The 15,117-nt window shown below is 37.2% G+C and overlaps 1 protein-coding gene across 1 annotated transcript in view; it reads left to right on the top strand.

The window, feature by feature from the left end:
* Window positions 1-15,117, top strand: part of LOC113111650 (mineralocorticoid receptor-like) — a 62,794-nt gene that overhangs the window by 831 nt on the left and 46,846 nt on the right. Inside the window, exon 2 of the mRNA XM_026276650.1 lies at window positions 1,716-3,471. Coding sequence (XP_026132435.1) covers window positions 1,736-3,471 — 1,736 coding nt within the window. The 5' untranslated portion in view covers window positions 1,716-1,735. The remainder of the gene's footprint in view (window positions 1-1,715; window positions 3,472-15,117) is intronic.

Genomic DNA, 15,117 nt, shown 5'->3' with positions numbered 1-15,117 from the left:
TAACGTTAACATCATCCTGTCTTATTTACTGTGTGCTAGTGCATCTAGAGTTGAGTGCAACTTAAGTTTATTCAGCCAGATGGGACACAATGATTAATGTGATGTTCACAGACAGTAAGAGTACTGGCGAATAAGATTTATTCTTGGGGAAATGCATGCAAACATATTTATTTCTCTTATTTAAGCATTCTTGATTCACGTGGCGTCATGTGATGAATAAAGTGCATCACACCGATATTTAAACAGGAGCTCTTTTGCAGAGGAAACAACTGCGTCACATTCATCATTCTGGAGGTCTCTGTGCAATGCAGCATGGAATATCACGCATCCGAACCTACACGTAAAGTTGACTTGAAGTTTTTGTAGACTATGTAAAGAGCAAGTTCGGTTTTCACACGTTTTAAAAGAACGTCGGAGAAATATTGTGGCTACAAAGCTTATAAAAATAAAACACTGACAGAGGACCAATCCGAGAGTGGCGTGATAAACTCTTGGCGACAGTGTGTCTGCTTCTGTCCAATGGTTGCACGCTGAAGGACGGTATCGTGGGAAGAAGACGACGAGGGAAAAAAATCCAAAACAAAAACAACGAACTACGTCGAATGTTTAAAGTTGCACTGTCATCCCCATTTTACTTTGCTTTTAAAAGTACAATGCCTCATGAACTAACTGTATGTCTGAAGAGCTATTCATGATTATATTAGTATAGATGGTAAGAAGAAGCCTGTCTGACAGTTTAAACTCATAGCGGTTCTATTGCGTCTTCAACCCCTTTCATAATGCTCGTGTGGGTGGTCGGTTTGCTTTCTCCTCATGGTGCTGTCAACAATTTAGGAAATACGTTTTTTTTTTTTTTTTGCCATTGTCATTAAAATACATATAAAATAACCTTGCATAAGTGATACTGATTGAATACACAATGCATTAAAACCTTTTTTTTATTTTTTTAAAAACAGTTATTTTTGCATTCACACCATGCCTGTGTTGTAAGTCTCCACAGTTTTTTTTTTTATTTTTATTTGGCACTTCACCATAACTAAATGTAACACTGCTAAAATGGACAGAAGGGTTAAATTATTTTTTATTTTTATGGAAATGTTAAATAATAATAATACTTATTATTATAATCCAGAAACTAAGAGTTAAAAGTACAAAGAATTGTGAGGCACAGGGATTTGCGAGGAAAAAAAGTTCAGAATTCATATTTGTTTTTTACCACCTTGAATGTGGAGCACTGCACCTTATGTCTGCAGAGGCAGTGCCAGGATCCAGCAACGCTCAAAGCAAAGACTTTCACAGTTCATTTACAAATAATTTATAGTGAATTCACACATCATGGTGGTAAAACATATTAAACGTGGGAAAGATATAATAGTTTGGTACAAATACAAACATTTCAGCTGGAGAAAATGGTAGTCTGACAGAGAGGGATGGCCCCCAAACTCATAAAGAAGAGGTCATTTGCAATCCCATTTAATTAGCACCCTATTTAAATCTGAGGATCTGGGGATACATTTCTTTGAAATCACACAATTGAATAGTAGTATATCTGTAATTAACCCCCCAACCCAAATAGACAAATTCATCCAGTAATGAATAATAATTGTGTGTGCTATTTGGTTTGACAGTCAGAATAATGAAGCTTCTTTTTACTAATCAAAATACTGCTATTTTGACTGTAAAGTCTAAACATCTCTCATTCATTGGTCCATTAGGTTGATCAAATGATCCAGGTATGGAAACTAAAAGCTACCAAAGTTTCTGCGAAGGGGCAAAGCCAGAAAACAAACTTGCACAGATGCCGAACACCATGGAGTACTGCTGTTCTGCAGAAGAGAATTTGACAAACAGTGAGATGCTCATGGATACTGCTAACTCGAGCAATGCCCCTAACATGCCATCTGTCTGCAAGGACAACAACTTTAAAACTACAGAGACAACAATGCTTAGAGTTAACCAGAATCAACCATTACTATTTCCCTCCTTCACCAACTCCTTCCACAACCGTAAGTCAGAAACAGACTCAAAGGAGCTCTCCAAAACTGTTGCTGAGTCTATGGGCTTGTACATGAATGCTGCCAGAGAAGCAGACTTTGGCTTTGCCCAACAAGGGACTGTAGGAGGGCAGGGTAGCCCACAGAAACTGTATTCTCTTTGTGGGAGAGCAAATGAAGACAGCCAGTCCAGAACGACTGGGAGCCCAAAGATGAAAACTCCCCCAGCTTCATTCCCAACTGGGGCCCAGGTACCCAATGGTGGTCCTAAGGAGTGTGCTGTGGCCACCACTCTTTCATGCAGCACTGATGGGTCTGGGCCCATGTCTAGTCCTACTGGACACAACATGGTGTCGTCGACTACCAGCCCCACCTTCTTTGACTCTGATTGTCCGTCGCTGGCTTCTGCCCACACCAACTTGTTCCAAGGTCAACACACTAGCCCTAACACCTGTAGCCCTGTAAAGTCCAGCATAGTGGGGTCACCTCCACTAGCTAGTCCACTAAGTGTAATGAAGTCTCCAGTTTCCAGCCCTAATAGTATAGGTAGTGTGAGCTCACCGCTTTCCTGTAACACCAATATGAGATCATCCGTCTCAAGCCCAACAACAAATGGAGGCAATACCTGTAACATTAGACCATCCATCTCCAGTCCGCCCACCGTTGGAAGTATGACCATGTCCAGTCCCAGGAACTCATCCAGGGGCTTCTCGGTCTCTAGCCCTCCAAGTGGATTGGGTCTAGTGCAAAATGATGTCAACAGCCCTGAGAGCCGGGAGCATGACTTCAAGGGATTTGAGTTCCCGAAGGTAGAGAATGCGGATGGGGAAATATTAAACATCGGCTTGGATGCTATGGGAGTGGCCAAATATATAAAAAACGAACCTGGCACTGATTACAGGAGTATGTGCCTTGGCAGCAGCAAGAACGCCATGCCAGATTCTCCTTTCGTAACTCACATAAAAACAGAGCCAAACAGAGAGGTGACATGTTCGAACCTCCAGTTTGTGGAGCCGCAGCACTCTCTAGGCTGCTTTCCTTCTACAGAGACCACATACTTGTCTTTGAGGGATAATATTGATGAATATAGTCTTTCTGGGATCTTGGGACCTCCTGTTTTGTCTCTAAATGGCGACTATGAACCTGGTGTGTTTCCTAACAATGGCCTGCCCAAGGGGATTAAACAGGAAGCCAATGATGGCAGCTATTACCAAGAAAATAATAATGTGCCCATGTCAGCTATTGTTGGCGTTAATTCAGGTGGACATTCATTTCATTACCAGATTGGAGCGCAAGGAACAATGTCGTTTTCACGCCGTAATCTGAGGGACCAGACAAACCCCTTGTTGAATCTAATTTCTCCAGTTACTGGATTAATGGAGACATGGAAAACTCGCCCAGGCCTGTCACAGGGGCCTCTCTCTGCCAGAGGGGATTGCTATCCGGGCTCAGTCTGCCTTACAGAAAACATGGAAAGGTAAGACACACTCAGGGAGTTTTTATTAATGCATTGCAACAAAATGTTGAGGGCAGTGTTTAGAAATCTTTTTCAAAGTTGTACTGTTGTTTTACACTCAAACATTAGATCAATCCTATCCCCCCAAAAAACAAGGGCAAAGAACAAATGAAACCATGTGAGAATTAAGCAAAAGTTACAAATGCTATGGAGACAATTAGCTAGAATTAGACTAAATCAATTGTATTTGTCTGGAAGCTCCCAGTCAATATAATTAACTGCCAGACAAATGGTTTGCACTTGAAACATCCTGTCCACTCTAATGGGAAGTCTTGCCAGACTTTGTGGTGCACTAAATCTACACTTGAAAAGTTGACCAGCATGTGATCTCAACTCAACACTACAGGGCAAGTGTCCTACTAAGCTCCACATAGGAGGGAAGCAAAGTTTCCTTCTTATCAGAACTTTGTCTGTGTCTATGAACATAAACATAACTTACTGTGTTGTTATCAGAAGGCCTTGGAAGATCTTGTGCAACAAAATACATCTTGTTATTAGTCATTGTGCACCGATCTCATACATAATTAATGGAAGGTCAAGTACCTTTCTTTCATAAACAATGATAAACAAGCAGTTTTTATTAAAGGCTTTTAAACAAACAATGGGAGCGATTGAACAATACAGATAGTTGGCTAATTAATATTTTTTATTTTAACCAGTTTCTTCAATTCTAAAGGAAAAATAAAGCAGAACTGGATATGTAGTGTCCAATTAACATGAAAACAACTTTATTTGTGATCTTGTCTATCATAATAAACCACAGTGGGCCTTAGGAAATCCTCGCCAGTTACTGAAGTCATAAATGTTTGCTTACCAGACTTTAAATGATATGGTTGCATAATTCCTTTAACAAGCTTGCAAAGTGCAGGAAGTCCTAAACAGTTCTATAATGCATATCCCATTTGACGGTCAAAACTTTTATAAGAGTCAGATGTTTGAGTTAACTGAGTGATACATTGAACCCCTTTTTCAGAATGTGTTCATTTGATGCTATTCTGAGACGAGGCAATTACAGATAGCCGAGCTCTAGCAGCATGGCTAATGATTTTCCCCCATCACAGATGTCCTCTGAAACAGTCAGCCAAGCACTCATTCAAAATAGTGTGTCTTTTTTAAACACCCTAATGATATGAGAAAATATGTAATGCTAAGTTGGCTAATGAGAAAATTGTAATATGTCAGTTGTAGGTGTTTTTTTTTTTTTTCTGGCACTGTATTTTGTGACTAAAGTGCTACAGTTTTGAGTCTAACTTGTATGTTATTTATTAAAAAAAATAAAAAATAATAATATATATATATATATATATATATATATATATATATATATATATATATATATATATATATATATATGTTTACTTAAGGGTGCAGATTAAAGCTGAGCTCCCCACTGTAGCACCATCTATTATGGAGCAGTCCCTTCTGACTTGCTATTAGGCTACAGTCAATTATTTAAGTTTATGATTTACATAGCATACCTATATTTAATTGTTAATCTATTTTTTGGGGTGGGTTTGATTATATATATATTCACTGTATAACAGAATTAATAATTGCTGTAAAAGTACTGTCCATCATCATTCAAAGGTTTGGGGTCAAGGTCAGTTAGATTTTTTTATTTTTGACAGAAGTCTTTCATGTTCACCAAGACTAGATTTATTTGATCAACAATAAAATGAAAATGAATTTTTTTTTAAGTAATATTGTAAAATATTATTACAATTTAAAATAACAATTTTCTATTTTAATATATTTTAAAATATAATTTCTGAAGCTGAATTATCAGCAGACATTACTCCAGTCTTCATTTTCACATGATTATTCAGAAATCATTTCTAATATGTTTATTTGGAGTTTAAGAAACATTTCATTTATTACATCTATCATACTGACCCCAACCTTTTTAACTGTATACATACACTACCCTGCAAACAAGTTGACATGCGGTATATCTATGATCAAGAGAAATCATTTTTTTTTTTTTTTTTTACTCAAAAACTTGACATTCTTAATAATTTGCCTTTGGGTATAGCACGGTTTTGATGTTGTCGCTATCTCCCACTCCCTCTCTTCTCTTTTTGGTTCTGTGCTGTCACTGAGTTTAAATCAATAACTAACACACTGAACAAACCATGATTGTGTGACAGAGGCGGTGCCTGATCTAAAACCTTCTTTTTCTATTTGTAACTTTAAGGCTAATATTCAGGCTCTAGTGGGATGTCAGTCAGGTATGAGTAAAAATAAATACAAATAAAGATAACAAGCTAAGAAAGTTACAATGATACAGTAGTTTACTTTGAAGGCAACCTATATAGTGCGAGTCACATCACTGCTGACAGGATCAAAGTCACCCTCATCCTAATGGCATCCAGCTTAGCCAGAATGTCAGAGTAGATGACAGTCAGAAGTGGGATGGCTCACCGCCATGTCAGCCCTAGCTGGCTCTCAACATCACACATTACACCTGGTCAGTCAATATCTCTGTGTGTTTCCAATCTTTCAATTTATTTTTGTTTTCCCCACCTTTCTCTAATGTTTCTTTTTCATGTTGCCTCCTTCATAAGCCATTATAGGTTCATCATATGAACTCTTTGGCAAAGACAGATCTTTGATATAAGTATTAACTATAAGACATTATTGAATTAATTACATGTTATAACTGAAAAAAAAGAAGCATGTGAGAATAAGACACAGACAGTAGAGCGGGGGTGGGGAGAGAGAAACGTTTGGTGCCTTCAAGCTGTGCATGGTAGTGTAAGGGAAATCTCTTCTTGCCTTTGTTTTTTTTTTATACACTGACAAATGACAACCTGCAGTGATATGTTCATTACAACTTTTGGAACCATTTTGAATGTAGTTATTGTAGTAAAGACAATCTAATCAAGTAGAATTATTGGAAAGTTAAACATAATTATGAATTATTATTATTATTATTTTTTTTTTTACAATTTAGTTATGCCTGGTAGCCAGTAGAATGCATTTTATTAAAATGCTAAGTGAAAGAATAATCAGTTTGTTGTTTGAATACAATAAGAAAGATTGACAGTCAGTACCAACAGAGAGGAGTGGAAATCCCCTTTAACCAAAATGATGTGATTGAGTGATGCAGCATAGTACAGGGCAGCAAGTCACACCACTCACAGTGACATTTCCACTGAATTTCAAACTGCACTAACCCAGACCAAGCCTTAACCCTTACCAAACAGAACATTGTCCACTACACTGTCAAGAAATATAAGCTACTTTAAACTGAAGGAGCATGATAAAACTGAAAAACCATATTGCATGTTCGGTCAAGATTTTAAAATTAATACAAGGAATAAATATTCTTTATAAAGCAGAATTCCACATGGCTGGACTGAGTTTGCCAGAGGAGGCATGTGAAGGAAACAGCAGTGTAGGAGGAAGAGAGGTCTTTACTCTGGAGTTAGGCCAACTCTCAATGTTCCTCCAGCAGATGAAAGGGCATATCCCTGTGAGAGCACTAATGAGATCTTAATTGTATGTTCTTCTACAAAATTAATGGCCAGGGTTAAATTTGATAAATTTGGATGTGGCTGGATACTAATATACCAATTAAATCCCAGCCTCACAATATCTGGCCCTCTGCATGTTGGGCTTCAGATGGGCAACACCTCTGTTCATTTGTGACAGGAAGCAGAAATAGAAAGAAGTGGGAAAAGGAAGTGGGAAGTGTGGGGAGTATGTTGAGAGTTTCATCTGGATCCTACACCTGAGAGAAAGAAAAGTGTTGGAAACTTTTTTTAATGCTTATTTGGGAGTAACAAATGTCTCTGGAGAGCAGCATTGTTTTGCAGTTCTACCAGACAATTGAATCCCAAACTTTACGAAACTTAATTATATAGGAAGTCCTACACATCTGTTCACCCTTTATTAAATACTTTTCTAACTTTAAAAAAAGTTTCAAAGTGTTTTTTAAGGGGTTAGTTCACCCAAAAATATTTAATTCTGTGATCATTTACTCTCGCCTAAGTCGTTGAAAACCTGTATGACTTCATTTTTTTTTCTGAGAAACACAACAGAAATGCGTTTACAGTGGAAGTCTGTCGTAACTGTTACCAACATTCTTCAAAATACATTCTTTCGTGTTCTACAGAAGAAATACGTTCATACTGGTTTGAACTGACATGAGTGAATAATAATATCTTCATTTTGTGGTGAGCTGTATATTCAAGCATGCTGCAGTATAGGGTTAACCTAGCATGCTAGGTAGCCTAATCTCCTAAATGTGGGTGAATAAAACAAATAATTAATCCAGCAATACCAAAAAAAGTTGAATGCTTTTGGCCTGTGGTTTATGTTTTTCTAAACAATGATAGTGTATCACAATGTATGATGACTTTTGTTGTACTTCAATTAATTTCCATTGTAATTTTGGCAATAGTAAACTAATAGTTAGCCTATTGTAAATGGTGTTAAATTCTATTGAATACAACACATACACATGCTCACACAGGTTTGCTTTGCACTCTATTGAAAGTGCAGCTACTGTATGCTTGGGATTTTGAGTTTGTATTGGCTGTCCTCATTTGAACTTCTTCCTCAAATGGCATTTGTTGATGCCGGGCCAGGTTCTTTCAAGGTAGTCCTGGCACACACACACCTACATTATCCCAGTACCAATTCTTCACACTGATTAAAATCTGTATTATTTAACTAGCATGTGGCTGAGCTACACAATAAATAACACAACAAACCCTTGAAAAGAAAAAAATCATGACAGTAAGATGAAAATCATCTGGATCTACAGTATCACTCTAACTAAGAAGTGTCTTTGTATAAGTGACTATAACTTATTGTGTAAACACTTTGTATGGACATCTTGGCAGACTGACTATTACACTGAAAATGACAATTTAAGTCAGTCCTGTAATGTGCACGTGAGTTCCAAAACTGTAATTAAAAAGAATATGATTCTGAGTTATGAATTCATACACGTGATTGTTCCTTATAAGGATTCAGTAGAGAATACAATCAAATTCTTTCAAGCAGTGAGTTGCAAGCAGAGACAGAGACTCCACAAACAACCCAGAGTGTCATTTGAATGAATTCTTTGATTCGTTTGAATCAATAGCGCTGTATAGGCTGGTCATGTGACCTCTAATACTTCTCACGGAGAGTCACAGCGCTGCTGTTTTCTGCTGTTAGCTGTGCATGACTGCACAAACAAAAGAGTAACTTGATCATTCACATCAAATCGTAGGTTGCTCAAGTTGTGAAAAACCTTTAGCACCGTCAAAAGCAGTTTAGGTTTGTGGATGAAACCAGGTGTATCAGGCATGTGATTTGGATTGACTGACAAATGTGGAAGCCATTAATCAAACAGCACTTTGACTTTGAATGGTAATTTTTCAGCTTGAGGTTTTGACAAAGCGTGTGTGTTGGGGGGTGGGGGAGAAAGGAGCAAGAATACTTTCTACATGCATTTCACTTAGCTACACTAAAACAGGCCGAACATACCTGCTTGATAAATCTTTCAAACTGGTGGCATCAGACGTGACCTAGAAAGCAAACTTAGATCAAACACAAGCTCTGATGGGTTTTGTTGGGTCTTGAGTTGCGCCCATAAAAATGAATAGCCTTTGTGACGTGACTGAGCTATAAGTCACTGGGTTAAAAACTAAACATTGCATGCCCTGGAGACAGCCAGTGACACACAGAACCAGCAGGTAAAAAGACACGGGAAGGTGTCAGATGGCACTTTAAAGAAAAGACACAATATCAAGTGCACCCATCAGGAGTGCAGTCTCATACAAGAGTAAACCTCAGCAGGAAGTTCAGTGGCTTCTATTACAGGAAAGAAAAATGGTATGTGGGGTTATAACAGCAACATGTGAATCTTGAATCTTTATAGGTATTTAGCACAGTTTTAAGAAAGCTTGTTTCCCTGGAGTAAAAATAGTAAGGAAACTGCAATTTTATTTCTTATACTGCAGCTTGCAATCTGCCAACTGTGTCACTGTCTCACAATGTGACTTTATATTTCACTCTTGCAAATGTATTTACAGCTGTGAGTTAATGTCTTGTAATGTAAATGTACCTCATTATTGCAAAATTATTCAGTATGACTTTAGAACGAGTCAGTCTTTCGTTCATTATCTGGCTCGGCTCGGTGTTCATCTTCAGTTCTCTCTTCACAGCAGTTCAGTCAGTGTACTGTTTGAGTGAATGAATTACTCCGGGATATTGGTTTGTTTGAACTCAGAGGGAGTGTGAGCCACATTAAAAAAAGTTAACAGCTTAAGTCATTTGTGGATTAATGCTTATTGGAGACGCGAACCATTTTAAACGATTCAGTTCAATTTGGTGAACTGGTTCAAGAAGATCCGGTTACATCGAATGATTGGTTCGCGAACCGGATATCACAAACTGCTTTGTTTGAACTCTCTCACAACAGACACGGAAGAGAAGACAATGCTGAATAAAGTCGTAGTTTTTGCTAATTTTGGACCAAAATGTATTTTCGATGCTTCAAAAAATTCTAACTGACCCTCTGATGTCACATGGACTACTTTGAAGATGTTTTTCTTACCTTTTTCAATGTAAGACTAAAGACTAAATCTAAAATATCTTAAACTGTGTTCAGAAGATGAACGGAGGTCTTATTGGTTTGGAACGACATGAGGGTGAGTTATAAATGACATAATTCAGATTTTTGGGTGAACTAACCCTTTAATATCTCATGTTTACATCTTCTTCAAGTAATTCCACATATTTTCAATAGGGTTTAAGTCTTGACTCTGACTAGGCCATGCAAGGACATTCACCTTTTCCCATTGACAACTTTCTGGCAGAGGGCAGCAGATTTTTAAAGACTATTTTACACAATTACAAATCACTGTGCATCTCACTATTGCAACTTTATATTTCACAGTGTGTCTTTATTTCTTATTTTAAAAATGTTTCTTTTTTCTTTTTTTTACTATGGGCGGAATCCAGCTTCCATGCAGTTTGGAATATCATATTTCAGTTATTCAGATAATAATTACAACTATTCAACAAAGACTGGACAAAGATGAATAACATGGGCAACGGGTTTCTAGTTACAGTACGGCTGTACACGATATGAAGTATGCCTCAACATCTCAATAGAGATTTCTGTCTGTGGCAATAACATTGAGCACCACCACCTGCATTTTGAACCTCATACTCATGAGTGTATTCAGAGCCTGTGGCTATGTTGTGTTGTTCCTGCACACCTGATACACAGCTTTAAGGCTGCCCGGGGCTGAGTATGCCAAACCCCCACATTTCACCACACTGTACTTGGCCAACTTCACATTCTGTTTACTGCCTGCTTTTGTTTCTACTGTCATCAGTGATTTAGGGACAGGCGCTCTCTCTTTTATGTGCGATTTGTATTTGCCTAATGAGAGAGAGAGAAAGAACGAGAGAGAGAGACGTGTGGCCATTTGTTTTGTCTTAAGGAAATAAAGCAGCCAGCCCAAAGGAAAGAAAAATCAAAAGTGAGATCATCTCAAATATTTCTCTTAGACAGAAATGAGTTTACTTTAACATCAAACAGAGACTTCTGCATCAGTCTCCTGCTTCTCACACTCCTGAGACAAAAACTTTCACAAAGGTCTCCTTTAAAGTTTTGGAAGAGATCTCACCATCATCACACACTGTGCTCAGATTTTTTTCTTCTAAAAAAATTACTCTAGTGGTCTTACATTTGTCTCCTTTAAAGTTTTAGAAAATATTTCAACAACTTGCAGACTGTGCTCAGATTGGTCTCCTTAGACACTGGTGGTCTCACATTTGTGTCATTTAAAGCTTTAGAAGAGATCTCAATAGAATAATCTCTGTCAGAACCATAGCCTTGTGTGCAGTACAACGATGTGAAGGCACAACTGCACCTCAGCATGAGTTTGAGTCCCAGCTAAAGGTTCTTCCCTGCTCCTGTTCTCTTTTTCTTGTCTCATTTTCCATCTCTACTCCTACTTTCCTGACCATTAAAGGTGGAAAACCCAAATTTAACCCCCCCAAAAAAGAAAGAGCAACCTGTCTACTTGAATTTCTCCTAAGGAATTTTAGGAGAAACATCTGAGATATTGCTGATACCAAAATGAGAGATATATTAAAATCACCACCAAGTCTCCTGAGCTTAGGAAGAGAAAACTGAGCAATATTTGTATTTCCTCCGGGCAGTCTCTTGTGCATAAGCATATCATTACACAGCAGTTCAAAACTCCTGACCTGTCAGGGAGGGAAAGTATGTCTATGCTGGTAATACTTATGCTTAGTATATTTAAATGGAGCAATTCTTTCTTGTTGTGTTATAGTTAGTTTATTTGTTCCAATTTCATAACATGACAAGACGTTTTTACATTATATTACAATATATTTCATATATGGAAATATAATATATGTACTTATATTACATTTGGGTATGAGTAGACAGCACTGCATCAGAAATGTCTGTGTCATACAATTACAACTGGTTATAAATAGAAATGTTTTTGCCACCCAGGCTGCAGTAGTGACCTAGATTTCCTTGTTTGTTCTGGAGAGCAGTAGCAAGGCCAATGGGGTAACTCTGGGGTCAAATCCCATCCAATGTTCATCAGCCTACTTTTAACGATTGGGCAGTTGGGGACAAAGAGTGCTACTTTTACAGCAATTCACCGTGTCCAGCCTCGACATAAACCCACTTTATTAATGTCATAAGTCATCTAAATAATGCTTTTTGTATTCCCACTGCCAGTATGTTCTACTCGCCGCCTGCACTTTGTTGCAAAGTCATGTTTGGCAAAATAAAAGTCTTTTGAGAAGGAACACAGTCCAAGTTGTTATTGACATGTTTAACATGCCTCCAGTGCTTCCTCCATTCTGATACTTAGAAAAAAAAAAAAACATGCACCAGGTTTTGGAAATGTGTGTCAGGGTGGTTTATTAGCACTAGCACCATTCTTCGTGTCAGTTTGCCAGAACACATGGAGGAATGGTTGGGGATTGGATCCATCTTTAATGTACAGTAGAAAAAAGTCCAACGATTCCATGCATCACACAGATGTCCATACCGTACAAGAACACACACACACAAACACATGCTGGACACAGTCATGTAAGAGTGTTAACAATTTGCCAAAAAAAAAAAAAAAAAAAGTGGGGGGGGGGGGGGGGGTGGGATAGATCACAGAATGAAAGTTTTCATCATTAACTCATTTATCCTCATGTTATTTTAAACATATATTTCTTCCCCTCCGTGAAACAGTTTTTAGTATATCCTGGATATTCTTTTCAAAATAATACAAGTTAATTAATGATGAAAACCACAAAAACAACATAAAAGTAGGCCATATTAATCATGCACTATATTTCAAATATTCTGAAGCTATATAATACACTGTAAAAAAAAAAAAAAAAAAAAAAAAAAAACTTAAATTTACAGTTAAATACCGTAATATCATTAACTGATATAATGTTAATATACCAACCTATTGAAGTACTGAAATTTGTTTTGTACTTTTGTAATACACTGATAACCACCAAATGCAAACAGTGATGAGAAAGTCAAATGATGAACCAAAGCCCATCACAAGCAGCTTTTAAATAATAAAATGCATAGAAGGTGCACAGTCTTATTCACACAAACACTAAACACCTTCATGGTAACACACATGAAACTTAAATAATGCAATAAACATCCATTAAACAACATTAGGTGTAACACACAGCCCTAATATACAAAACTGATAAGAAAAAACTAAGAAGAAAATATCCAATTTGTAATGTAATGCAGGGAATTCGGGCAATGTCAATTAGCAGTTATTTACTGTAAATTATATGGTCTTTTTCACTTCCAAAAACATGTTAACATTAAAGCGCATAAAATTGCATGTAATGCCCAATACAGTTTCATATATAGTAGGGGAATATACCATTAACAATTTAAAAGGTTTTGACTGTAGCATTTTTACAGTCTTTTACTGTTAAATGCACAGGCTTTTTTTTTTTTTTTTTTTTTTACAGTGTAGCTTTGAGTTGTTATTCACTGACAATCTTTCACTCCAATTGAATCAGTGAGTTGAAGAATCAGTCTGAATCATGAGTGAATCATTCAGACTGGTTTTGATTCATTGAGAAGAATCTTGTTAAGTAATAGGACATGACTACTCCTCTCATTAACTTTTATTAACATACTAAGACTAAGAGCTGGACGGAGTGGAAATGTCAACATTTTTAGTAAATAGCTATTCAAATTTCAGTCAGTCAGTTTATTAAGAAAAACTATTACAGTATATTGCTTCAGAAGACTTTGAATGCATTTCATGAGTCATATTGATTACTTGTATGGTCATTTTATGGAGCTTTTTTGAGCTTGTTAAGCTCAGTCCTGGCCTATTTTCGTTATATTGAAAAGAGTGGCCTAGATATTCTTCAAAAATTCACCTTGTGCTTTACAAAAAAGAAAGTCATTCATATGGAGAACGTGGACAAATAATGACAGATTTAGTATTATGATTAGTTTTTTAAAATTGTATTAGCCTATAAAAAATAAAAAACTAAACTTTTGGATCATTCCTAGAAAAGTTCCATCAGTCAGCAAAACTGAACTTTATGAATTAATCTTTACTCCAGATGCTCATAAACTAGATTTCATACAGACAACAAAACATAGTAATTGAAGAACAATGATATTGCATCTGATTCGTTTTTTTTTTTTTTTTTGTCACATTTCAGTACTTCAAAACCGCTGGGATTCACAGTTGCAGGTTAATTCTCAAACAGATTCTATGCTGTGGACCATGTCATGTTAGAGGTTCAGTTAATATCCCAGTTGTCTCGCAAACCTCAGCTAAACCTTCTCTGCAGTGCTACAGTGTTTATTAGATTTCTTTTTGTGGTCGTATTAGACATGCACAAATCCAATTGGTGTATCCTCAGTGGGACACAAAACTGCTTCTCATTTTTAAAACTGGACAAAAGAGCAAAGCGTGTGAAAGACATACTTTATCCTTTTGAGTTAGAGCAGCCAAGGCCTCAGGATCTTAGACCCCGTGTGCTGCTAAAGAGGAAAAACTTTTTTATCTTCCTTGAGTATGGCATCATAAAATTTGATGCGGTATTAAGACTAAAGGTAAAAAGGAAAATGAAGTCACCTTGCTAGCATGGGAGCTAAGAGTAGACATGCTGAGTCTAATCATGTGCCTCTGTTTTGTACCTGAGGCTGTTTTTAATGACTTTAACTAACTTCCTTTGTAATGAGCCAGGAAAAGACGGACTATCGGCAATGACACTGAGAAGGGGCTTCATAGATTATCAGGCTTACTACACCTGCTATTAGTGGTTGTAATACAGGATGCCATGGAAAAAAAAAAAAATCTTAAAATTTGCCATTCCCTGCCCGAATGCTGAGTCACTAGATATCAGGGAGTTGGATTTCGCCCAAGGGTTGTAGCACGCTGCAGAGTTTGGATCCCTCAGTCTCGATCCCCACTGAGAATCATCTGCACTGGAAATGAGGGCATGTTGAAATCATGTGGGAGGGTCTGAAGTCCCTCGGGAGCCCTTAAAAATTCTCCTTAGCACTTAATGCCGCACTTGAGACATAATAGTTGCTGCAGTTGGTGTGCTGTTTGG

Source organism: Carassius auratus, chromosome 1 (assembly GCF_003368295.1).
Source record: "Carassius auratus strain Wakin chromosome 1, ASM336829v1, whole genome shotgun sequence".
Taxonomy (NCBI): domain Eukaryota; kingdom Metazoa; phylum Chordata; class Actinopteri; order Cypriniformes; family Cyprinidae; genus Carassius; species Carassius auratus.
The sequence above is the reverse complement of the archived record's forward strand: the minus strand, read 5'-3'. Positions and strand labels throughout refer to the sequence as shown.